The 26,268-nt window shown below is 34.2% G+C and overlaps 1 protein-coding gene across 1 annotated transcript in view; it reads right to left on the reverse strand.

Annotated features, from left to right (window-relative positions):
* The window catches only part of MYCBP2 (MYC binding protein 2), a gene marked incomplete at its 5' end in the record, with an annotated part of 193,425 nt that overhangs the window by 70,390 nt on the left and 96,767 nt on the right, over nucleotides 1-26,268 (reverse strand). Inside the window, 18 exons of the mRNA XM_084300818.1 lie at nucleotides 1,751-1,866; nucleotides 2,255-2,310; nucleotides 5,407-5,619; nucleotides 7,443-7,587; nucleotides 8,267-8,439; nucleotides 9,177-9,229; nucleotides 13,040-13,127; nucleotides 14,255-14,373; nucleotides 14,724-14,949; nucleotides 16,249-16,467; nucleotides 16,992-17,092; nucleotides 17,906-18,048; nucleotides 20,968-21,146; nucleotides 21,452-21,583; nucleotides 21,739-21,945; nucleotides 23,042-23,233; nucleotides 24,886-25,107; nucleotides 25,899-26,173. Coding sequence (XP_084156944.1) covers nucleotides 1,751-1,866; nucleotides 2,255-2,310; nucleotides 5,407-5,619; nucleotides 7,443-7,587; nucleotides 8,267-8,439; nucleotides 9,177-9,229; nucleotides 13,040-13,127; nucleotides 14,255-14,373; nucleotides 14,724-14,949; nucleotides 16,249-16,467; nucleotides 16,992-17,092; nucleotides 17,906-18,048; nucleotides 20,968-21,146; nucleotides 21,452-21,583; nucleotides 21,739-21,945; nucleotides 23,042-23,233; nucleotides 24,886-25,107; nucleotides 25,899-26,173 — 2,859 coding nt within the window. The remainder of the gene's footprint in view (nucleotides 1-1,750; nucleotides 1,867-2,254; nucleotides 2,311-5,406; nucleotides 5,620-7,442; nucleotides 7,588-8,266; nucleotides 8,440-9,176; nucleotides 9,230-13,039; nucleotides 13,128-14,254; nucleotides 14,374-14,723; nucleotides 14,950-16,248; nucleotides 16,468-16,991; nucleotides 17,093-17,905; nucleotides 18,049-20,967; nucleotides 21,147-21,451; nucleotides 21,584-21,738; nucleotides 21,946-23,041; nucleotides 23,234-24,885; nucleotides 25,108-25,898; nucleotides 26,174-26,268) is intronic.

A 26,268-nucleotide genomic window follows, 5' to 3' on the forward strand; every position in this document is an offset into this window, starting at 1 on the left:
AAGTATTATTTTATCAACATTTATAAAGTCACATGTAGAAATTCACAGATATATAATTTAATGTTGTTATTAAGTATCTGTCACACACTGTGTCCACATTACTACTAGGTAATTTTGTATCCTAATGTCTGCACAGACATGCTTCAAGGAATGGTGAAGACAGAATTAAATGTTTGAAGGGTGCAAGTAAAAGCTCCTAGAGAGGCAACAGCTTATGCATGCTATACTGCTGCAGATGCTAATCACAAAATGCAATAAACAGACAACAGCCTTAGAAGGCAAGCTACACAACAAGAAAAGGCCTGTAATTTAAAGAGCCAGCACCTTTAATTGCCAACACTGTTATAAAACCAGGAGGTGCTAGAAAATATCTCAAGACAGTAAAATTCTCAGATTACAAAGAAAAACACAAATAAAGAAACAGTTCAAACTTCTGTAATAGATGGATATAACCTTGAATAGTAATCTTAAAAAAAATATTTTCAGAAATCGCTGTTAATGCCAAACTATAGCAATGTAATGGTTTTAAGCTTTTGTTTTGTTTTACAGGCTGACCCTTTGAAGAGCAAGAATGTGAAGCAACCAGACCTAGTAATAAATCAGCAATGTTTTCAGGAACGTTCTTTTAAACAAATATGTAAGTAACAGAAAGAATCTAGAAGGATCAAGATCTGAAACAGAGAAGAAACTAAGTGCTACCAGTACTTAAGAGGGCCAAAGTTGAGCAAATCATGGGTCAAGTATGGGTATATGAACCCCACTGAACAACAACAGAAGTAACACTGAAGAAAGATGGCATCGACAACTACTAGAGGACACTCATACCTGTCTAATAACCAAGGTTAACAACTGTATTCTAATATTTCTAGAAGTTAACCCTATGCAATTAATGAACAAAGATAACTATTATGAAAAATATAACATTGATCTTATTTTCTGTAGGTAACACACGTTGGATTGGAATGGGACTGGAATTTATGTATCTATTTACAAAAGGTGCTGCTCAGTATTGGCAAAGATGAATTGCTGGTGCACTCGCTTAAACCGTCCTATGAGAGATGGGCCTAATTACAATGCCTTCAGTATCTGTGCTGTTGTCTTCACCATACCACCTGTAGAATTAAAAAGGGACAATTGAAGGTGTAGACATTTTCTGAAGGGGAAATCTTCCCCTAGCACACTACAGTAACTCGTATTTCCCAGGACCAGCAAGACAGATAAATTATTTTCAGCAAGGAAGAAACCAAAAGCATTTAATATTGGTATTAGCAGTTGAGATTTAAGATAGTGAAGACCACTCTTTCTCAATTTTCCACAGAGGAAATGACAATTTACTCCTGCACAGTTGGGAACAATTTCTTCTTTTCTTAGGTTCTTCAGATCCTTCCTCCACCTATACATCTCTGTCACTCTCAGTTGAAACTGGACATTTTTCTTGCAGTCTTAGACATCTCAAAGCAACACAGAGCACACAATAAGATACTCTATTATTCTTGTTTTCTAAATGCATTATGAATACACAAGTTGCCAAATATGTCCCTATTCCAATGATAGAATAGCCATGATCCTTTTTTTCTTTTGAGAAAGAAGAGGGATTTCAATAGAAGGCTTCTAAACCAAAACGGGGGTACTATGTTTTGCTATGAACTTTAATACTAAATCTTAGGAGCACCAAGACATGCCTTTATTGATAGTCGATACAAGTGGATATAAGATTAATTTCTGCTTAAGTATTATGAAAATTAAGTACCTATTTCAATGCCATCTATGGTAACGTGAATGGTATAGAGACCAACAGCGCCGGGAGTCCAGTTTGCACAGTATGTACCATCATTATTGACTCTGATCAGCATGTTTTCACTGGGTCTAGGCATAAACAAAACAATTGAGATCATTAAACAATTACTGTCTTCTTGGAAATTGTCTGTAACACTTAAGTTTGGTAAACTATGTTTTTTTTTTTCTTTGAAATAATCTAACTAGCTTTCTTCCTCTGTCCAAAGCAGTAACCCCATATTATTTATAATGAAGCCATAACCTTCTACAGCACGTTTGGACAGCAGAAGATGAAAGATCACATTCAGAAAATGTATAATACAAATATAGAATCAACATTAGAACTCCTAAGAATGAAATATTTTAAACCAGAATCTCTAAATTTAAGAAAACAAAGGCCTGCAACTCAGGCTGTAAGCAAAAGTGACGGGACATCTTAATTTTAGTATCTAATAAAAAATAATTCTTTCACATTTACCTCTTTGGTGTCGGTGAAGCAAAGCGTAGTTCTTCAAATGAGTAATTTTCATACGCCTATCAACAGATTAAATTAAATGAACATAAAATCAACAATTATCAAATAAAAGAAAGCAGAGTATTTTCTCAAAAAACACACAAATCTAACTGTACACTCACCAGAAATATTGAGTAAAAAAACAGAAAATCAATTCCAGAACACAGAAAGAGAGACAAAGACATACATATATACATGAAACAAGTATCTTCACTTACTCTTTAAATTGCCATTAACAAAAATACACACTGCTAACAAAAGCTTTGTTCACAGTCAAGTCTTTGAATCCCTTCTAATCTAACTTGATTAAAAAGCCCTTAAATTCCTTTTAATTTTTCTTTTTAATAATCCAGATTTCAACTTCCTTGTAGGCACAAATATAGCTTAGGGATATGGTTTAGTGGGGACTGTTAGTGTTAGGTCAGAGGTTGGACTCGATGATCTTGAGGTCTCTTCCAACCTAGAAATTCTGTGATTCTGTGATTCTGTGATATGGATATATATCCGGGCAACCTGTTCCACTGCCTCAACACCCCTCAGATTAAAGAATTTTCTCTGAACATCTAATATAAATCTCCTCTCTTTTAGTTTAAAACTGTTCCCCTGAGAGGCACTGCTTGTCATTGGCCTCCACCTTGACATACAGGTTGGAACTTTCTGGGTGTGGCTATCCACTCAATTCCTTATCCTGGAGAAGAGGAGGCTCAGGGGCGATCTTATCGCTCTCTACAGGTACCTCAAGGGAGGCTGTAGCGAGGTGGGGGTTGGCCTGTTCTCCCACGTGCCTGGTGACAGGACGAGGGGGAATGGGCTTAAGTTGAGCCAGGGGAGTTTTAGGTTAGATGTTAGAAAGAACTTCTTTACTGAAAGGGTTGTTAGGCATTGGAACAGGCTGCCCAGGGAAGTGGTGGAGTCACCATCCCTGGAAGTCTTCAAAAGACGTTTAGATGTAGAGCTTAGGGAAATGGTTTAGTGGGGACTGCTAGTGTTAGGTCAGAGGTTGGACTCGATGATCCTGAGGTCTCTTCCAACCTAGAAATTCTGTGATTCTGTGATTATCCAACCAACAGTCCACCCTTCAATGTTCTTTCTTTCTACTCAAAATGAAGAAATTCCCTCTGTATTGAGGTGACACTTTTGCTGATTCTCACTAGAAAAAAAAATAAAAATCTACTTTCACAGTTACTTGTGAAATGACTGCACTGAAAAGTTCCACAAAAGTAGACTGTGGTAGTCCCAAAACTCAGCAAATGTATCACTGGTTGCAATAGTTGCTGAGTTACCAGATTCATACATTCCATCAAAAACAACAGTGGAAAAAAGAGGAAGGATAAAAACACATGAACATAGCTGCAGATCAGCCATTCTGGGTCTCTATCCAAATATCCAATATGGTTTTGGGTTTCAATCCTCCATACTTCTTGTATGTATAATTTACTGTCACAAAGTGCGGAGCTACAGTCTCTAATTGTATTTGGATGGTTCTATCTAGCACTGATACAACATACAGGCTGGCATAAAACAAAAAGGTCAGAGGATGTCTATTTTTTGCAGGGAAGTAAAAGAGAATTTTCACTTTCTTGAATCAATAAAGTTAACAAGCTAATCAGAAACAGCAGGTAACACAGTTGCATTTCTCAGAATATTGGACTGTCCTTAGCTTAAGTAGCAAAATACCACTTCTCTTCCTGATTAAAAAAAAAATATATATATATTTATTGTAAGTCTTTTCCATCCAAAACTTGCAAGAAACTTCCTCAAAAAAGGTTTTAAACATAGAGGTCAATCATGCTTCAGCAAAAGACACTTTTTGTATTTTACCTTGATGTGTGTAATTTACTTCGTCTCTTTGACCATTACAAGCTTTTGTCCTATATGTTAAGGTGACTTTAAATGAATACTTGTGCTTTAATTTTACCTTAACTTGATTCAAATTAAAAAATATTGAAGTTGACTAGCTAATACCAAGCTTTCCTCACTCAAAGGGTGCATCAACTCTGGAGATGAATTTATAGACACTTGCACTTGCTCCACAAACAGTTACTCCAGTGCACCTAACGTGTTGCAAGGTGTGCCACTGTAACAGCGGTGCGAACAGGTTTGATACCTATTACTAAAAAGAAGCCTGTAGTCAGTGGTTATTAGAAATCATATCTGGGTTCGAAGTATAAATAAATAATGTACTTTTTCACTCAAGTCACTGATAAAAGTATCAAGTAGCATCAAGTCAAGGAGTGATCTTTGCAGTAACCCAAGTATAGTAAATAAATAAATAAACCCCACACTTGTTTCATTTTAGACATGTAATTTAACAAGTTTTTAAAATCATTTGTTTTATCCTATATTGATTGAATTACCATCTGCAGCAAACAAACCTGTACCCTTTAAAAGATGGTAGTTTGCTGACTCTTTTTCCACATAAATCCATACAGGGTATAGCATTATCTTTCTCTAACTCCTGATTAATCACGTTTCATTAAGTTTTCCATCTGCTAGTTATATATATCATGTCACATCTCGTAACTGGGTCAATATTTTACCTATATGTAAATGCACCTTTCCAGTTTTAAAATACACTCAAACCAATAGTAACTGTTTTCATGTCTTTAAAAACTGTTGCCTGCAAAGTCTCTGAGATGATTTATTTGGCAATTTTGAGTTGATACACCAATCATTTTTATAATCTTTCTAACTTTGTTTAGCTCTGATTTTTTTCTTACATTCACCAGTTATAGGTTTTAATATAGGTTCTATGCAACATTCCAGCCCTATATAGGTACAGAGGCTTGTCTTTTTTCCCCCTTATTTCAATAACTGTTTTTATTTCTCCTCTCACTCAGACTAGTTTTCTAATCAGTGTAATCAAAATTAAATACACAACTTTTCTTTTTATATGCTAATCCAGTTTATTTTTTGCTTTAGAGTTCAGGCACAGTTGGCCATTTTGAGGCATCTACTTTTCTGCTGAACTTAATATATATCAAAGTAATTTGCAACTAATGCATTTTTAGATTGTGATCAAACCGAAACATACTTTACCCCTTCATTTTTGCACACTTTTACCCACTTTGTATACTGGATTTTATAGCTACCTTGCTCAAGTAACAGTAATTTACCTTCATCATTGTAATAGCAATATATCGAGCTTCTTTTACTATCATTGGCTCGTAAGAAGAATCAAGCTTTGGTGAAGGAAGTCCTCCGAAAGTCATATCAGCACTAGGGGATGCGGCTGCTGCAGGACTCCCTGGTATCCGTTGCACCTTTTTAACTTGTTCTTGTTGCAAAGATGTTTTTTTCTGAGAAACAGGAATAGCTTTGACTTCTACCTATAATCAGACACAGAACATGGGAGATGACTTAGGGAAATGATTTAGGGAGAAAGCAAACCCACGCATTCTTTTAGACCTGCTAAAGTACAGTGACACTGCTTAAAGAACTTGCTACTAATCTAGTTATGTCAAAAACATGCCTCTACACAGACAACGTACGTCTACACAGACAAAGTCAAGAACAACATCTTAGCGTAAAACTTGAGAATGTAAATGTACAGGGAAGCAGCACCTAACTGACTTTGCACATGATCGGTAAGGGTAAGGTTAGGTAACTTATGCCAGTTGCAGAGCACTCCCTAGGAAGCACAGTAAATTCTGGTGCACTAGCTAAGTTTGCTGACAACAGAAAATGCTTCAGGTTTCAGAGTGAGTCATCAGCACCTGCCAGACCTGGCACAGCACCCTATTACATCGGCACTGTGCACTTTAATTTGTATTTTATCTTTTTTTTTTTTTTTCTTTTTCTTTTTCCCAGAAGTACCACAGACATCTATTAGTGTAGGTAACAAAGAGTCAGCAGAACTTAGTTTTCTGAGGAGGAACAGACTACCTGGACTAACTGAACAGACTAAATCTGCAATGAAATGTTCAGTTGCTGCAGATGTCGTATGATATTTATCAAAATTTGACCTAATTTATTGGAGGTTACCTCAGTACATTGAACACTGAATGAGTCAGATAGAATAATTCATTAAATTATGTGTTACTTTAATATACTTGTGCAGAAAAACAGTTATTAAATAACAAATCTAGCAACTATTTTGATGGGTTTATATTCACACATCTTTTTCCCAATTTGCAGAATAAAGTAAGTAAAAGTTTTCTAATTCCTCTGTCACAAATGTACTTCATTAGCTACATATTTATATTATGTTCAAATTTTGTGACAAAACTGATTCTTGTATTATTGTTTAAAACTCACTGGCTATTAATGAATTTACAGTACACTGAAAGATAACTCTATTACATCATATACAAAGACTAGTCTTGAGAGTTCTTATTATAGGAATCTTACCTTTGTTTGAGGTACTTATTTTTATGCTTGACAAAAGCAAGATTTGAAAACATCTGTACAACTCCAGAAAAATAGGGGGCTTTAAAACATAGATGTAACCTAATTTATTAAAACTACGTGAGTAACATTTTGTGTTCAATTTCATTTGTTTACATGCTTCATTATCTCAAAACTAACAGCCAACTTTTACACATATCCCATAGGTATTAAACCCAAGCCTGGAAGGGTTTTCTAATTCTGTCTCAGGTGGTCATGAACATTTCCTTTCCAGTACTTCAATAATGATAAAAAACCAGCTGTGATTAACTGAAGAGGATGAAGCAAAAATCAAGAATCTCAGATATTGCCAGTTAATAAGTTCAAAGACTACAGGAACTTCCAAATATTAGAAAGGGGGAAGAGCTGTTCTAATCTAAAAAAAGTGACTAAAAGTGATTTACCAATGCGCTTCTGATACTTTTTTTCTATCACTTTTATTTACTTTACAATTTATAATACTCTTTCCTGGCTTACAAGTACGAAGTGGATTCTTGTCACCTTATACATCACCACCACCAAAGGTGTTAAAGTGGGCATTTCCACTACTATATATGTGTAGCACATTACAGACAAGACGTAAATTGCATGAGACGTGTTGGCATAATATGGAATTCGACTATTCTTTGATTTATAGGTTAAAAAGTCCACTGAATTTAAGAATGCCACATTCTGCCCTATACAAGAGTATTCTGTGTAGTATCTACAACAAATATTAAATGAAGACATGATGAAGTATAAGAACAGCCAAGACTGCAATAATTACCTTCATATTAGGAACATGAACAACATCCCCATACTGGTCTTTTGTTTGTACTGTAATAACAGTTGGCCAACCACAACGAATGTCATCCTTATTCAAAATCAATGACGTCTTTTGAGGATCAGCATATGAATCTGGCTGAAGCCATCTACAGCAAAGACAGATACTTATCATTAGAATATCTTCTAGCCCCTCAAAAGATTAAGTCTTATTCTGTAGAAACAAGATATCCACCTAAGAAAGAATGCAGAAGGTCTGAATAATTAAATATATGCTTTTACCTAAAATATGAATAAAACCAGCACCACCAAACAGTTCTACTTAAATCACAGAATGGCTTGAGTTGGAAGGCACCTCAGGGATCATCTATTTCCAACCCCCCTGCCACGTGCAGGGATGGGGCATCCACAACTTTTCTGGGCAACCTGTTCCACTGCCTCTCCTCCTCTCAGACTAAAGAATTTTCTCCGAACATCTAATATAAATCTCCTCTCTTTTAGTTTAAAACTGCTCCCCTGAGAGGCACTGCTTGTCATTGGCCTCCACTTCGACATACAGGCTGGAACTTTTGGGGTGTGGGCATTCAGTCAATTCCTTATCCAACAAACTGTCCAACCTTCAAATCCATCTCTCTCCAATTTAGGGATAAGGATAACAAATACAACAAGTGTTCGAAACAGTTATTAAATTTACATAGCTACTTCTACAGACAGACAACAGTGCACAGTTATTAAAATCTAGCATACAACTAAACAATTTCTATTTCACTGCAATACTTTACAGCTATGAAGTCATGGGTTTACTCATGAAGTACACAAGTTTTTTACCTTGCAAGTCGTCCACCACTTGATCCTGGTACACAAGCAATGAAATCCTCCAGAAATGACTGCTCATTGCTTTGTACCTGCAGTGGAAGATTTCCTTCAAGAGCTTCCAGTATCGTCGGTGAGTGAGATAGTGCCAACCCTTTTCCAAGAATGCCGGAATGAGATTTGCACACCTTTTATTTTTTTATTTTGAGGTTGGGTGGGGATAAAAGAGACGGAAAAACGAGTCTTTCAGTATCGTAACATTAGACACTTTCCCATAATACGACAGTAATTGGCACAGACATTTGTGGGACTGAAAACCATTCCAGAAGGGGCAAAGTGGACAAATTACTTTGGTGAAAATTCATCCATTACTTGTATGCACACTCCCAGTTCATTTTTTGAATTAAAATACAGTGGATCCATGAACAGATTTGCGGAAAAAAAATTTCTTTCAAGAACATCTGATTCCTCCTCAAGTTTCTGTTTACTGATCTGTCATCTCAGGCCTATGCTATGATACTGTAGCACTGATGTGTTTTTCCGGCAAGTACAGTAACAACTAAATTTCAAAACATTTGCCCCGAAAATAACTATGCGGGAGAGAGAACATGAAAAATTAATTTTTCACTGTTCATCATTGGTTAGGGGCAAAAAATAGGGAGCTACTGACCAGCATCAGCTGCCACCACAACCAAACCATCATCAATCCAGAACAACTAAAGACGTATTAACCAGAACTTCATAGATGTTACTGTTCAACTGAATTATTTTACTTCTGCAATTACAAAGACATGTTAAGTATTATTTAAAATTTATTAAATCGTGCAAACAAGATGTAAGGTGATCTAACTTTCTCTGTGATCTATCTGATATTTTATGCATGTTTTCTAAGCAGATACAGTAAGACTTAAAAGCAACAGCATACCTGTAAAGCAGCTTCTTCAAGAATCTCAAGATCTTCTTCAAATTCATTACCTGCTGTAAAAATATAAACATGTATTTTTCATAACAATAATATTGACATTTATTTATGCATTATGGAATCTGAAAATCCATTCTGTTTAGTTTATATTAAAAAGTTAAGTTTGCTGCTTAACTGCTGTTGAAAGATTAATATTTTAATCTTTTCATCTTTTTTTACTTCTATTAACAAGCCTAGTAAACATGCAGTACTGTGTAGTTCAGTGTACAAGCAAATAAACAATATATCTTACACAAAAATCAAATTTGGTACTTATCATCTTATCTCCAAGACCGTATGTATGGCAAATCTTTGGATGCAACTAGATACTTCTAGGAAAAAGATTCTGGGAGGTCAAGCTGATAGCCAGGAAGCAGTACTTAAGACTACGTAACAATTGCTTCCTTATAAGAACTTGCCCTAATAAATTTATTTAAAAACCTGATAAACTCTGCACCATTTTGTAAATTATGAATCCACCCAGAGCATAAAAATCAAATGAATTCTACTCTATGGCACTTCTTTCTCAAAAATCCAACTCAAAAGCCTAATTCCAGTGTGACCAGAATTGCCAAATACAGTCTTAACAGAAAAGAAAAGTCAAACAGGTAAGGTTATGATATTTCTAGTCTCTCTCAAAACATGTCAGGCAATTCTATTAATAAGGAGAGAGAAAGAGAAATTAGAATAATCAAGTCCTAAGGCACTTTTAAAATTCCAAGAAATATAGATATGTAGAAACTCCGCTCTCAGAATAAAATTCAATTTCTACAGAATTTGAAACAGTTAAGTAATAATGTTAAACCATTAAATAATGCACTGATCAATTCCATACTGCTGTTTAGGTTAGATCTCTGTCACAAACCAATTGTCTCTTTTGGGTAGAGGTATCTTAAACTTAACTCTGAGGAAACTTGCAAGGAGGAAATGTTGCCTTTTGACATGGTAACTCAATATTTGGGTGTACTCTCAAAGACGAAGTTCTCATAACAAATAAAGGAATCACCATTTGGTGCATTTTCCTCTGGAGTAAAAACAACTAAAGCCCTCTTGATGCCCTTTCAAGGCACTTTTTTTTTTTCCTAATGCTTATATAGGAATACTTACACAATTATCTGGCCTATTGTATATAGAGAATATCCACTACAACAGTTATTAAAAAACAAGGCAATTTTTTGTTAAGGATATCCTCCTTCAGCAAAGTGTTTACACCATGATGCAGTCATGAAAATAATGCTATTAGTGGTAAGGATGGAAAGCTCTACAAGGATTCCCGTAACAACTAGCAACTGATTTGAAGTCATTTCACTCATCCTATCTATCCCATGATGCTCTTTGCACAACCTCCTACAAAATTCTCTGTTGAAAATTTTCAAACACGTGCTTCCTACTTTTCTTAATTTTGCCATGATATCTGTGAAGTTTCTTAATTTAAAGTCATCAGGTTTTAAGATCACTTTGTTGGATATAGAGGTCTGAACATTACTAGGGAAATGGAGCAGGATTTACTTCACCCACTTTTGGGCAGTGAGGCATGAGATAATGAACTCAGCTGTAGGTATTACAAGATATTTTTACAGCAAATGGAAGAGAAACAGGCATCTTCTTTCAGTGATTATTATTTTTTAGATGTTCACCATAGAATGACATGAACCATCCCCTGAAGATGTCTACATTATCTCTAAGAGAAGGTTAGAGCAACTAGCTTAGAGTCAGATGCTTAACTTCTGAATGCCAAAGTTCAGACATTATATGTTAAATTGCTTATTCCCTCCTGAAGCAAGCCTTTTCCTTAGGGTAATTTCTTTTTTCTTTAGACTATATACACCTACACATGGAACTAAGGTAAAATTGTAGAAATTATAAAATGAAGCATGAAAACTCTAATACAAAGGGCCTTCTTGTGTGCATGCACTACAATACAGTCTTTTAAATCACAAATGATTACATATCTTTTTCTTAAAGGGCTCTCCATTTCATGAATAAAATTATACTGTTCCACAGATGAGTAATGACAGTAGCACATAAAATGCAGCACTTTTCAGGGCACCATTTCACTTACAGCAAAAGGTAGAAGATACATTATAGATAATGCAGGAAAAGAAAAAGCTGTCTGATACTAAGGCATTTAAATGTTGCTCTCCAAAACCACATTTTACCTCTTTTCCTGCCAAGTGTTTCTGTGACATCAGGCAAAACACTTCAAGTAAAATTACAGGTAACTGAAAACAGTCTTAAAAGGCACAGTAATTTCCATCACAGAAGTCAAACACTACAATTCCTGCCTATAATTCATCTGTTTATTCTTAAGGTCCAGTGGTCTTGGGGAGAACCTCTGCACTTATATCTGTTTGTCGTTACTTTTGCAGTACTATCAGCAAAACTAACAGATTTGGCTGAAGTCCTTGAGTTGGTGTTGGGTAAATGGTGAGATGCATTCTTTATTATGTTGCATCAATTACTTCAGTAATCAGAAAACTATCCTGCTTCTGCACCTACCATTCCTCTGTCGCAGTTCACACACAGCCCCTTGTATAAGTTTGCTGAGACTGCGTAGATAACTTGACTGCATGTTTTGTTTAAACTCTGTTCTACCTTAAAGCATAGAAACTGATCTACCTATCACCTACTTTCCTTTCTTCTTTTAGACACTCAAAATTAGAACGAAAACCTCTTCTGAAAGAAGAATGAAGCATTAGAAAACCTGGGAAGTGAAGTTATGAGCATTCACACTCAGCTGTTTTGTATAGAAGAGAATGGTGGGATAAATGGGTACTAGGGAAATCAATAAAGCGAAGGAGTTAATGTGGCTGTTTGAAGGATAACAGAAGAGGGCACTCTATTTAAACTATAGAATTGCCTGTACTTTTGAGAGAGAAATACAGATTTACCAGTGCAGTTGAGGTGCTCATTTGCAACATAAAGTAAGAAATTTGCACATTCAAATATACAAGCAAAGTACCAGGTTAAAAAAAAAGTCAAATTAGGTTTAAAAAAAAGTCAAATTAGGTTTTGTGGTTATAACTGCACACTGAACAATGCCTTCCTGCTCATTAATTCATATTTTCCTCTGCTAGTCTCCTTAATACTATTTGAGCTCTCATTTGCTATTCCTAAATTAAAATGAACAAAAGATACCTTATTATAGGTTATAAATCCATTTCTCCTATACATAAATGTTAATTACGAGAAATACTATTATTATACAGAATACAGCTACATCATTAGAACAGTCTAACTCAATCTCCATATTCATTCATTTTCATAAATTCTTATTTTTCCTTATATTTTAAATTGCATTTGAATTCCTGTAAACTTTTGTTTGCTGCATCTGCTGTAAAAGTATGCAATATTTTTTATAATTGCAAAAAATTACAGCAGCAGTATTTTAGACTGCAAGGTCTACAGATACAATGGCCACTCTCAATTTTAAAGTAACGAGTCTAAATTTTGCAATTCATTGCTGCAGGTGTTCCTTATTCAGAAGGGTGTGCAGTGCAGGGAAAAAAAACAGTGAAAGGGAAATACAAATAAGATACCTGCACATTTGTGAAGCACCACAAAGGAACTGTAGGACATAGCTCGTACACTGATATGCTACCTGTGGATGGGGTGAGTTGATTTAGATTCAAATAACTAGGTTTGCCTTCTCTCCGTAATTGTTTAAGCAGAAAACAACATTATTTTATTATTTTGATTGATTAATTCAGTTTGAAAATCAATTGTGTATGATCATTTAGAATTAAAAGCAACATTTGGACAGACTGCATTTATGCAGAAACCCTGAAACAATGATGAAATAACAAAGTAAGTTGAGTAGGACTTACCAATAGGAAGCGCTAGATCTTTCTTCATCAGAGCTGCTGCACATGACCCTCCTAAATTGGCCAATTCTTTTTCCAGCTGAATAATACCCTTAAAAAAAAAAGTATTCAGAAAATATGACAACAGATGTGTTTCTTTGACAGTATTTTTTCCTAAGAGATATTAATTGTACGTTCCAGTTTTAAGTTTCTCAGTGATATGCTTCTTGTCTTAAAGCTAGACTGCCATGTTTTAACGTGGGGCTAGATTTTTAATGGGCTTGAGTACCGCTATTTTTAGAACAATTTCAACTGGCTAAGAAGACTGATAAGTGCTACCATGCTTAGGTAGCCTAGTAAGAACATCTGAAGATGACTGATGCTGAAGAGAAAGGGAACTCATAACTAAAAAACCTACACATAGGTATTCAGATTACAAAGAAATCCTTCTTCTAATCTGTACAGATGTACAGTTTATGTGGTGTGTGTATATATATATATACACACCACAAAAGCTCATGTCTTCTGTCTTCTCTAAAGGTAATACTGTTCATAATTTTGTTTTCCTCTTCCCTCTCTCTAGTTGGAGATGCAAGGATGGGAAAAAAGATGTAAGTCTTTTACACGCTTAAAGACTTACATCTGGGGATGATTCAGCACTTCCAAGAAACGTCTGACAAATTCCTCCCAAGATGGAAAAAAAAAACCCAAACCAAACCAAAAAAAAAATAAATCTGAGGGATATGGGGAGCATCTAGTAGGGCCACTACTATTTTAAATAAGACAAACATCTTTCATTATGATCTATGACATCAGAATAAAGATATGAAAGGTAAACTTCTCAAAACAAAGCCTTTATTCATCTGAACTTCTATCATGTTCATACAATATTTAGTAATTCATCTGGATAAAGAAGTTTCAGAATTTTAGATAATTTCATATCCTATTGATGAAATGGATAAAGTCATAATGCTATGTATTTGCAGAGTGTCATAGTTCTTAAAACCCTTGATAAATAAAAACACCCGCAGCCATTCCAATATATTCAGATTAAAGAATTCCAGATAAATTGTGTCTGTAGCAATAAAAGTTTAAAAATTGTATGAAAATAATTTAAAAGTATTTTGCTAGTTCTATTTAGTCAGAAATACAAGTCAATTATTTTTACGAAAAAAAAAAACTTCGTCATATCAGAATGAATTTATAGGTTCATTTACAGCCATTCCACTTTTTCCTTACCTCATCAGATCCTGGACTAAATTCATATCCAATTGCATAACATTTGAAACCATAAAAACAAGCCTTTTCATCTTTCACATAGTCTGATGCAGTCTCCAGAGAAAAAAGAGCTTCATTTCCTTATAGGAAGTAAAATGATACATAAAATAAATAAAATAGAACTTCTAATATTTCTCCTCTTTTTAAATGTTTCTACCACATGAACATAAACATAAACCAAATGTAGGCTCTGTAAGCACCATGCAAATTAAAACATAAATAACACGCAGATGAACACTTCAAAAAAGAAGCCTAATATAAACATAGTTCACTGATGTACAACCAATGCCTCATAATGAACTCTTGCTATCTTGGATGGAGACACTTTTTCAATTTTGTTTTCTTATATGATTTTGCAGAAAAATAAAATTTATTTTCATCATTTTTATAATTCACATCAATAGAAATTACTGCAATATATATTTATTACCTGGCAATACTAATACCATTGTAGGCCATCCTGAAGATCCAGAGAATTTTTTCAGTTCTATCCATGAATTAAGATTTTCATGAACAGAAGTATGCTTTGGTCCAAACCCCAGACTCTGTGCAATTCTGACAGGAATTAGTAAACGAAGAACATCCTCTGACTGAGCAGTGCCACACTGAGTATCAAATTCTATTGTTATCCATCTGACACATTCAGGAAAAGTCACCTAAAACAAAAAACAGTGGTCAAAAACCTAATTATGTGCAAGTGGTTTTTGTTCGTTTGTCACTTTGCCTTTATTTTTCTCCAAACATTCAATTCTTCACTTCCTCTGTCTTTTGTTCTTAAAGCTATAAAAGTGATTCAGTTATGTAATTCTGTAGAGCTGTTTTCATATACTTTAGTAGCCTAACTTATTCCTTGAAATTCAGATACACCTGAAATGCTGTAATCAAGTATTTTAACATATGTCCAGATTAAGCATTTACGCTTTGGATACCTTCTGTGATTGTTTTTGTTTTAAAGAACTCTGTAGATGACCATTAAACAAAATGACAGACTACTACAAACATTTCAGTCTCAAATATCCTTTTAAATACAAACTTCAAAAGACACATTCATTCATTTCTGTTTTGTGCAATCCTAGAAAAGCACACAGCAGCTGAAGCATTCTTGTGAACATTTTTGACTGTATGATACATTTTTGTATGATACATTTTTGACTGTATGATAGCAAACAGTTACAGGATTTCAAAAGCAGTAACAGCTAAGACTAGAGCTTCAGATAGGCTCCATAAACTGTCAAAGGAATAATAAGCATAATCACTTGAGGATAGATACATTTTATGAAACTATTCCACTTAATAAATTACTTGATTCCAGGTTTGGTACCTGTGGAATCAATGCCACCACAAAACTCACTAGTTCTCAAACTGAAACACTGGATTTATATTTCAGGCCTTTAATACCTCATACCTTTACTCAGCTGAACAAAAACACCCTTTTCCTATTGACATTTAGGAAAATCTGGATTCATTTAAGTAGTCATTTACGTAAGGCAGAATGAATCCCATTGAAAGTGACTCAACACATTTAAGTGGACTTCAGAGACTTCTGCAAAGCAAAATCATGGTCCAACTGAAAGCAATTTGTGAAAAGTTTGAATTGGCAGATCCCTACACTACAATACACATGAATTTGACCAGAATTGACATTAACTGTTTTTTACAAAGCGTTGTTTTAGCACTGAGGTAACATCTACATAAAGACTTCCAACTCCCACAGTCTGTACAGTTAGAACAAATAAACTGTACATGACAGTAGGAAAATCTAAGACAACAAATTCAGGTGCTTATATTAGACAGCTGAATTAGAAGGTTAAAACTACATGCTTCCCCATACTTACTGAAGAAAGACAGGTCCAGAAAGCTGTATAGTAACAATATGGAAAACTGCCTCATATTAGACAATATGAGTTACCATCCATGGCAAACCATTTTTCAATAATGTAAGAAATGGTGTTTACCTTGTAGTGAGTAACACAGGCTGGTTTATAGGGATGTTCACTTTCCACAACCGCATAGTGATTAGAGGTAGTACAAGCTGAAAGCCCTTGCTCTGGTTGATTTCCTGTGGTGCTGTCTGTAGACTGATTTGGGTTAAAAGCTGGAGGAGCATATTTCTGATTCAAAACTGCTACAGAAGGAAGTAACTGTTGTACTAGGCCAAAGACCTCAACAGCAACCTGAAACATAACACCAGATACGCTAAATTATTACTTACAATGGGGTGAAAACAATACTCAAACTTGCATTTCTCTATAAGGGTTATTATGGATATTCTTACAATATTGCTAGCACAGTTCATTTAGTCATTTACTACTGATTTCATGTTCGTTGTAAAACCTGAATTTATATAAGAAATCCTATCCCACCAATATTCATTAATAAATAATAATTCCAGATCCTTTTAACTTTTTGACTTTTCCTACTATTAAAGCTGATCTTCTTTCTCTCTGCTTACATAAGGTTGTGTTTTTTTCCTTAATGACTTTAGTGTAAGTTTAAAAAAAAAGTTCATAATAGTTCGAGTATAACACGTTTTTAAAATTTCTTGCCTCTTGGAAATTTCATGACCAGTCAAGTGGTCAAACATAAACCACTAATTCATGAAATTATAAAAAATCACCATGTTCAGTTTTTTCAGAGTAAACTTTTTCCTTATATAACATTCTTAAATTTCTTCAGTAATTTCTGTTGAGGAGCATACCTTGGGAATTGCTGCTGCAACTGGTCCTATGTAGGCTATTATGAGGGGTAGCAGCATTGAGAACAGACTGGAAGAGCTCAGTAGTTCTGGAATGTCTTCAGCTAAACAAAGATAATTAGAACATAAGTATCATAATATTCTTTATAACAAATAGATCACCGTTGAAAATACATCTTATTTTTCTGGTTTGCATCTTATGAGTTATTCCAGTTTCTACACTAGTTTTTACTTTAAGCTACTTGGCATTATAATTCAAAAACAAATTATTAGTGTGCGAAGTTCACCTGAAATAAGTATGACACTAGATACAGCTCTACATTAAAAATTTTCCTTGTTTTACAGCATAATTTCATCAATATTTCATCAGTTTGTAAAATGGTCTTCATATTTTCTATGCTATAAAATCTAGTATCTAATCTCAAAATCAATTTCTACAGCATTATCCAATATTATGGCCTCCTCTTTCTTTCTAGAATGGCTGAATATGGTAGCTTAAAACATTCAGTTTTAAGACTAATGTCTGAATTTCTGAAAAAACAGGTATCTAAATGCTTACAGATGCATTGCATACACCATTTTTCCTCCTACCACATGAAACATACAATAAAATTTGGTACTGACATATTACAGCATATCTTTTGGGAATACAGAATCTAACTAGCTTTAACACGATGTCTGCTAAACTGATGAGCAAACTTATATGAGGTATCTGCCTATGATTAAGAGCACCTTAATCATTTAGAAAGTTACTCAGTTTGATTTACTACAGCTATGACAGGTAAGAAAAATATTTTCTGAAGACGTAAGAGAAATATTACAAATGTTATATCACTGATTTTCTACTCTTACCTCCTCCTAGCAAGGAAAGAAGTTCTGAAAAGTCAATTTTGGAAGTCAATTTTCAAAAGTCTTACCATCTACAGCAAGAGCTCTGTGCAACAGGTCTTTGGCTGCTCGCACAACAGCGCTCACAACAGAAAGAGCCCTGCTACAGTTTTTGTCTTCTTCATTAGCTTTGTTCAAAAGCTGTGATTGCAGATCTCCATCATACTCACTCCTGGATGTAGATTAAGTTAAAGTAAGTTAATAAAATACAAAATTAACTTAGACATGTCTCACTTGTTTTTGGCACAGAATAATTAAATCAGTTAATTTATGACAAAACAATAAAGAAAACAAACAAATCCAACCACAGAGGATATTTTGGAGGCAATGCCTCAGTGTTTGCTGTTTGTTATTATCTTATTTTTATTTGCCAGGAAATATGAAAAGCATATTTCTGAAATGCTTGTTTTCACTGGATGCCTTTCAAATCTTAGAATTTATTACTTGTTATGCTTTTCCAAGAGAGAGAACCTATCTTGATAAAAACAGAACAATACTAAAGGCTTCACAGAAACCACTGAAACTCTTCCTATTGATATTTCTCTAGTATCACAACTGTGAAAAAGATTCACCTTCCCTATTCTAAGGATTAATTAATTATTTTTGAAATACAATGTTAGGCTTTAACCTTAACAAATAGTTTTCTCTTTGAAATCTACTGTTTATGTCAAATTAGATTCTCCTAATCAATATATGGACATTATGCACAAAACTATTCCACTAAAGTATGCAAGAGATGTTTTGATTGTTGTTTTCACAGCGGTTCAACGATAAGCATAAACTAACTCGAGCCTTCTGTATGGTAATAATTTAGCAGTGGGATAGACAACTGAAATCACTCAGTCAACAGGTAAAGCAAATTTTAAATTCTTTTGGATTTCTTATGTGTTGAACTTAGGAAAAAAAAATCTACAATATTAAGATTTCAGAACTAGCATCTCAGAATGCTCAATGACTTGAGTTTACATAGAATAAAGTGCAACCAAATGAAATGTACAGCAAGAACACTTATATTTCTCTATCACTTAAATCAACCACTCTTACAAAAAGTTTTTTTGTCACTGAATCCTAAAATTGTACTTTTGTTGTCAGCCTCAAGCCATATTAACTGACACTGAATGCAATTTTACATTTCCAATGAATCCTTACAATGTGTTTTTGTCCAAATCAGAAACATGTTAATACACTTCTTTTGGTATGGCCTTTCTTGTCATTCACATAAGCAACAACTCTATTTGCATTTGAGCATCCTTCAAACTAAACAGAGTGTGAATTTTACAAGCTCTGCTCTGTAATATTTGACTGAACATTTATTCCTTTACTGGATACAAATCAACACCTCAAGTCATTATGTACTAAACTGTGAATCCTTAAACTGACTGCCAAGTCCATAACTATAGATGTCCATCAGGTAACATTTTGTTTTTTGTTGTCCGAGGACACTTCAGAAGACACTGTCATTAGAGGCAGCAATTTGCAGGTTTTCCCAAACAAAACTTAATTTATTCTGCAGAGCACTTCTCAGTTATGCTATTAGGGTCCTTCAAAAGTGTCCTAGAATTTCATCACAGTTGAAAATACAACAAAAAGAGATGTTTCTCAACTGAAGACAGCACTTTGGTATTTTTATTTTTTATATTTTTCCCCATATGTTAGCTTATTATTAAGTTAGAACACCATGAAGCTTCAATTTAGCTTTTGTGTACTTTGCCATTTTGAAAGCAAGGAAACTCATACTCTTTGCTCCTAAGAGGAGAAATAAAACTTTTGGGAATAAAAGTGTTTTCCTTGTGTTCTCATTTTCACATGCGATTTTGATACTCTAATAAAATCAGCAATTCCAATGTTGAGGGGATTCCCTAAACATAGATAACCATGATTCCAAGAGACTAAATCAATGAAAGTGTAGTGGTATGTACCACTGTAATTTCATTCTTCGTTATTACTTACTTCATTCTTCATTATTACTTATTACTTGTTTACTTGAACTTACTGTTATTACTGACAAGTTGGATCTCAGTAACCCAACTCAAAGTAACCCAATCTCATTTCAAAACAGTTTAGAACTACTTGCATCTTCAACTATGCTAGTACTACAATTTTGCTAGCAACTCCATTTATTCATATTTTAGTTCCTTTAAAATTTTCTTAGGAGCAACAGATTCCTGGAATTGTTAGTCCAAAATATGTCATTACCTGTTACATTCCTTATTTTATCCTCTTCATCTTTTATTAGTTATGTGCACCTACCGCATAACTAGGAATCAAAGTAAATTATTATTCTTTGTTGTTTTACTTCTTGGATCTACTTACTGATGATCAACAATTTACCGCAGAAACTGAGATTTCAGTAAAGGGTATGACACTTTTTTGCTGTACAGACATTGGTAGTAATTCATATATTGAGACACTACTACATTTTGAAAATCACATTTTCTTTAGTATCAATGTAAACGCCTGAAAACTGAAAGCAATACTTTCCACTAAAGCATTGGATTAAGTGAATTCATCCTGAAAGGCTAACATAAAGCTTCTCTGAAGAATAGTCAGATGTTTCAGTTGATTTTATTTGCATTTTTTCTTTTTATACATTTGAACTTTACAGTAAGATAGGAAACTTCCCATAATAAACAGACCTCGCTTATCTACATTATACAATCCTTTCCAGCAATAAAGGAAGGAACTGAATGAAATCAGAGAGAGGAACATTCCAGTCAACAGTCTCTCAAAAAATTCTGAGGTTATAAAAAAAGCCAGACTGTAGTAGTGCATCTTATCAGTCCCCCATATTGTAACTTTAAAAGGAGTAGACAATGGACCTGGCAAGAGAGGTGAACTAACAAAGTATTTGCCAATTCAAAAATAAGAGAATCTAATACAAGACTGTACAACTGGTGCTCCAAAAGCTGTCTTTACTAAATACCCTAAGAATGAAATTACACTGATAGAACACAATACTGCTGCTAAAGAACCTTTCCTCAAGCACACTTCAGATGTGTTTATTTCTGTTGCTTCTCTAAAAAGGTGTGGTATAATAGCACATATAGTTTTATTTACTTTTCTTAGAAATAGATCATGACAACACACAAACCTGTAATAAAGAATCTGTGGAATCTGTCCACGTGTTTGGTTCGTGCCATTACTGCTCAGACTACATGTACTAAAGGTAAATGTTACACCATCTGGACACTGAACTGTGGTCATTCCTCCATCTCCATTGGCAGTCCGGCTTCCATAATTCCTCAAACGAATCGCGTATTTCACATTTTCCTTAAAAAGGACAGGCAAAAGCAGTATGCAGTATAAAACAAGTATGTAAGTTAGGCTTCATGGTATAATGAAAGCTATTTCAATTATAATCTGTTTATGCTATTATAAAAGTAAAGTTTTAATTTTTTTTTACTTCCAGGATTTGCACTTTTCAGTTACAAGGTGACAATTTACAAAGCAAACATGTCAAAATCAACCGTAGATGTGTGAACAAAAAACCATTTACATTGAATGCTCTAGATTTTGTTTTTTACAAGTCATATGAAACTTGTACGAGTCATACGATGTGTACTTCTTTGATTTACCTTCAGTGGTACAACTTTGTCAAGTCTGATTTCAGCTATGTCACTGGGAGAATCATCCGTGGTGTAAGTTCCTTTAACCAATTCTAAAGATGTCCATCTATGAGAATGAGTTGAATCTCCAGTATGATCACTCTGAATCAAAGAACAATGGCATTTTAATACATTTATTATGTAAATACATAGCACATTTGTGCAAATATGCCAGTTATTTTGTCTTGTAGAAATTGTTAAACACAGCATTACGAATAAAACAAAACTGAAAAAGTTTTTACAAATGCAGTACTTACATCATCAACTAATACTTCCAGTTCATACTCGTGAATTCCCCCTCCACCGTAAACAGAAAAGCCTACTACAACTACACCAGCCTTGTCCACAGAGAAACATATTGCATCAGGAGATCCATTCCCAGTATTCCAGCTTCTTCCCTGGCTTGTTTTAGTGAATCTGTTTGGAGTAGATTTCACAGAATGAAGAGAGTTCAGCCCATCAACCTGTAGTAAATTAAATAAAAGCATGAAAAATTAGCTGTTAAACATTAGGCAACTTTAATAAGGCAAAGCAAATGCCACTACTGGCTTCTTTTCAGTGCCAGATAAAACAAAACAAAACAAAACAAAACAAACAAACAAACAAAAAAACATTTCTGGTAATATTTATGAGTTAAGTAAGAATTATTAGGAATCTTATTTATTTTATTTTCAGGCATTTAAATATATATTTTTGTAGGATGAATTATCAGAAAAGATAACTTGGTGTGCCTCAAGAAGACCTGCATATTTGTGCTTTAGAGTATGGTCAATACCAAGAGAGAAAAGATACGTATCTCATATATATTAATATATATAAGGTCTTTAATCAATCTTATCAAAAGTGTACTTTCTGTGAAAAAAATTGCTGATAGTACACAGTGGTGTGCATTTAATAAAATCAAATAAATTCCTATCATTTAACAACACGATAGATTCATACATGTGAAACTCTGGATTTTAAGAAGTTAGACTCAGTAACGTTCTCAGTTTTCAAATACAAACCAGACAAACTGTAAAAAGTCTAATGTCTTTTATATGTATCTATAAATTGAATATGTGTATTATACAATACTGACTACAAGGTGGATGCTATACCATGCATAACCAAAACACATTATAAATTCTGATCCATAACCAAAAACAGATAGGATTAGAACACATGGAAGACCCATGATACCATCAGAGGCACAGAGATGCTCAGGGATGTGTCACTGCCTCCAATGAACACCAAATGAATACATCTCATGTGTATGTAGGCATGATTTCATGGTGCTTTCATGTGTAGGCATACATGAAAAAAAACAACGCTTAAAAATATTGTCACTTTGGAAAAACGTACAGTATTCTTCAGCCATGATGAAGTAGCTAATTATCAACAGTATTTACCTAATACAGTGAACTTTTTAAAAAAACTTAGACATCTGAAAGCTGCTGAGAGCAATTCCAGCATCTGTAAAAGATCTACACACCTAGATAACTGATGTCACAGCATGTATTACATTCATAATACACCTGTCCTAAAAGACTTCTTCTAGGAATGGTCTTATGTAAGCTTTACCTCAGATCCTAATGCTGATGCTGTAAGTTCGCTCACTATACTAGCAAGCAACCCACAGGTATTAGAAACTAGATGTGAAGAAAAAAGTTCATTTTCTCGTCTAAGGCTATTCCGGACTGGTAAAACAACAATGACCAACATCTTTTCCAGCACTTCCCGAAAGCTTGTCATCCCTGAAACATTTTCTTCGCTCTGCATAAAGAAGAGAAAAATGGCAAATAACAATGTTCATTCTTTACATAATAAAAAACTTTTCAAGCTTTCCACATATTATAAACATTAATAAATAATGAATCAGTGACTTATTAATAATAAGAAATGTCTAGGCAGATAAAAAAATAAAATAAAAATCAAAGCAATCATAACATGTATTCCTTTGCCAAAAACCTGGTTAATATTGCGTATTGACATTCTTCTCAAGATGGAGCTTTTTTTATATCCCTCCATGACATAAGCATACTGTAGATTACTTAGTTTTTAAGCATACAATACATCACAGCAAATAAATGGAGATTGAAGATTGAAGCACATAAATGATGTGAAGAGCTACTGAGCTCTTCACATCATTGTCTTTCCCTCCGCCTAAAAGGAAACTCAGAAGCTTTTTGGCTTTGATGTTAGTAAAGAGAATGTTCTGTCCAAAAGGATAAGATGAAGTCAGTGATGGGGAGCTTATTTTCTTTACTGAATGAAGAACGTTAAACAAATCTAAACTTAAGTACCTACTGTGTCTTCTACCTAAGTGACATCCACTGTTTTTCAAAATAGTTATACCTACTGAAAGTCATTCCCAGTAATTAAAAATAGAATCAGCTACACTGATTGGAATCAAAGGCTTGTCTTTCTCACCATTCTGTCTTACAATAATATCCAATAGTGAATAGCCAGGAAAGACGATCATGTCAAGCAAACCTGTACAGATAGCTGCACAAACACTTTCAATCTTTAGGTGTTAAGAAACACCTGTATCCAAGATGGAAATATTATCTTTGCATTTAACAGGTTTTGGTGAGTTTTTTTCTTCATCAACTTACACAGATGTTTTTTACATCCATGAAAACTTTTATCATAGAAATGGTCTGCAGAAAGATATTCCACAGCTTAGCTGCATGTTTAAGGAAGAACAGCTACTTTTTGAACTTACCTTCTGCTAAAGTCTCTGGTTACTCCAAAGTTTTGGTATTGGAGGACTCAATGACTATCATTTATTTACCCTTCATGCATCATTCACAATTTCATAAGACCTTACCCTTCTTGTCTTTTAAAGTGAAGAAAACTATTTAGTAGTCCTAGATCTTTATCATCTTTACCTTTTTCATTCCTGTAAATCTTTTCTGAAATTCCGAAATTTCTGAAAAATACAGCATTTGACAGTTCAACAACCTGGTGTAGAACTATATGAACTGGACTTCCCTTGTCCACCTGCTTGTTTACTCCTTTAAAAACTTCAGTTTGAAACATGAATTTTTTACTGAAGATGTGCTGACTATTCCTCAAAGCACTGGACCTATCCACAAGTTATTTCTTGTGATCATGTGCAAAAGCTGAGAAACTTGCAGAGAACACTGTGCAACAGAAGACAACTCTAAACTATATTTCTACCATTTTAATATTCCAGAATAAACATCTTTTCTCAAACATTGTTCTCAAACAGGCAAGAACTGGAGTAATTCAGACCAAAATATAAAAATTTGATAAAATAATAAATTTTTGAAACAAATCTTTTAGAAAGAAAGCACTTAAGTAATTCAGCTACAACCTTATAAAACTAAAATTTTAAATTACGTAACTTTTATTTGTTGCAAAGTAAAACAGGTTTTTAAATTTTTAGAACATATCCTAACCTGACTAAGTTTTTCCATATGTGCAACCAAAAGAGGAAAACGATGGGCCAGAGCAGAGTCATTCTCAGTGCTGACTTGTTTTACCATTGATCGAAGCAATGCCTCTCCATCATAAGCAATTGGAAAAATAGAGGTCAGTTTCACTGAAGTGTGGCAGAGTGCAGACATAACAGCAGCAAGAAGCCGGCTACTGGAGGTTTTGAAATTTGCTTCTTGGATGTCCTAAAAACATAAAAGGGAATAAATAGAAATGCACTGTTACATTCAAAGTCAATGAGGAAGAAAAACTTTTGAAAGGAAATTTCCGGTTTTATAGTAATTATAGAAATAGCTTAAATAAACAATTTCATGTAGTTTTAGATTTGCTGTGAATTTTACATTATCTTCTCTCCTGAGCTTTGATTCAGATCTTTCAAGCTGGAATAATTAAAATTTGTTTTATGACATATGTTTTAAAACAATAAACCCATTAAATTACTTTTGAAATCATGATACTACCTTGAAGTCTTCTTATAATTAAAATTTAATTAGAATAATATGCTAACGAACTGTTTCCTCCTTGGATTTTAATATACTACATGAATTTTCAAGCAAAGAAACAAATTGTTTATATCTCATTTAATGCAAGTGAGCGACTTAGATGCGGGATGCTCATTCAGAATAAGCAAGACGCTTAGGAAAAACTTGCTGATTATAGGATAATATTCCCAGCTTCTCATCTACTTTGCTGGATCACAGCATTGTTGCAACATTTAATAATGAGAAATTACTTGTTTATTAGTGACGAATTATTAGTATCAAAAATTCCACACATATATTCACATATAAAGCATAGACTACACACTGAAAAAGCAGTGTGCAGCAGTTTTTTTGACCACAGCAGAATTTGAATTGCAAACCATGATACAAAAAAAGCAATACACAAAAGCAATAAAGAATTTTAAAACTGCTTTGCTTCTTTGAGCACAAGAGCAAGCTACATTGTAATGTTCACTTGTGAAACTTTCATGTACCTGATCCAAACAATTGAGCAAGTCACAAAGACATGCCCACTGGAGAGCTGGTGTTGGATAAAAAGAATGAAAGCAAGCTGTGAATGTATTATGGCATTCCTGAAGAACAGCTTCTAAAAGGCTCAGGGGCTGACTGAGATATCCTTGGGGATCATTGTCCAACTTGATCATGCAATGATCAACTCCTTCAGATAGGATTTTTCTCAGCAAGGTCCTCGTTTTTCCAATGCAATCTGCTAGCTTGCTGGTTTCTTCTACAACCGCCTTAGCCGTAGCTAGGTTATAAAAAAGAAGAGCATTCATGTTCAATAAATTAAACATTTTCATATAAAATGCACATTATACATGCAAATAAAACAACTAGAAGTTA

Source organism: Netta rufina (assembly GCF_964035555.1).
Source record: "Netta rufina genome assembly, chromosome: 1".
Taxonomy (NCBI): domain Eukaryota; kingdom Metazoa; phylum Chordata; class Aves; order Anseriformes; family Anatidae; genus Netta; species Netta rufina.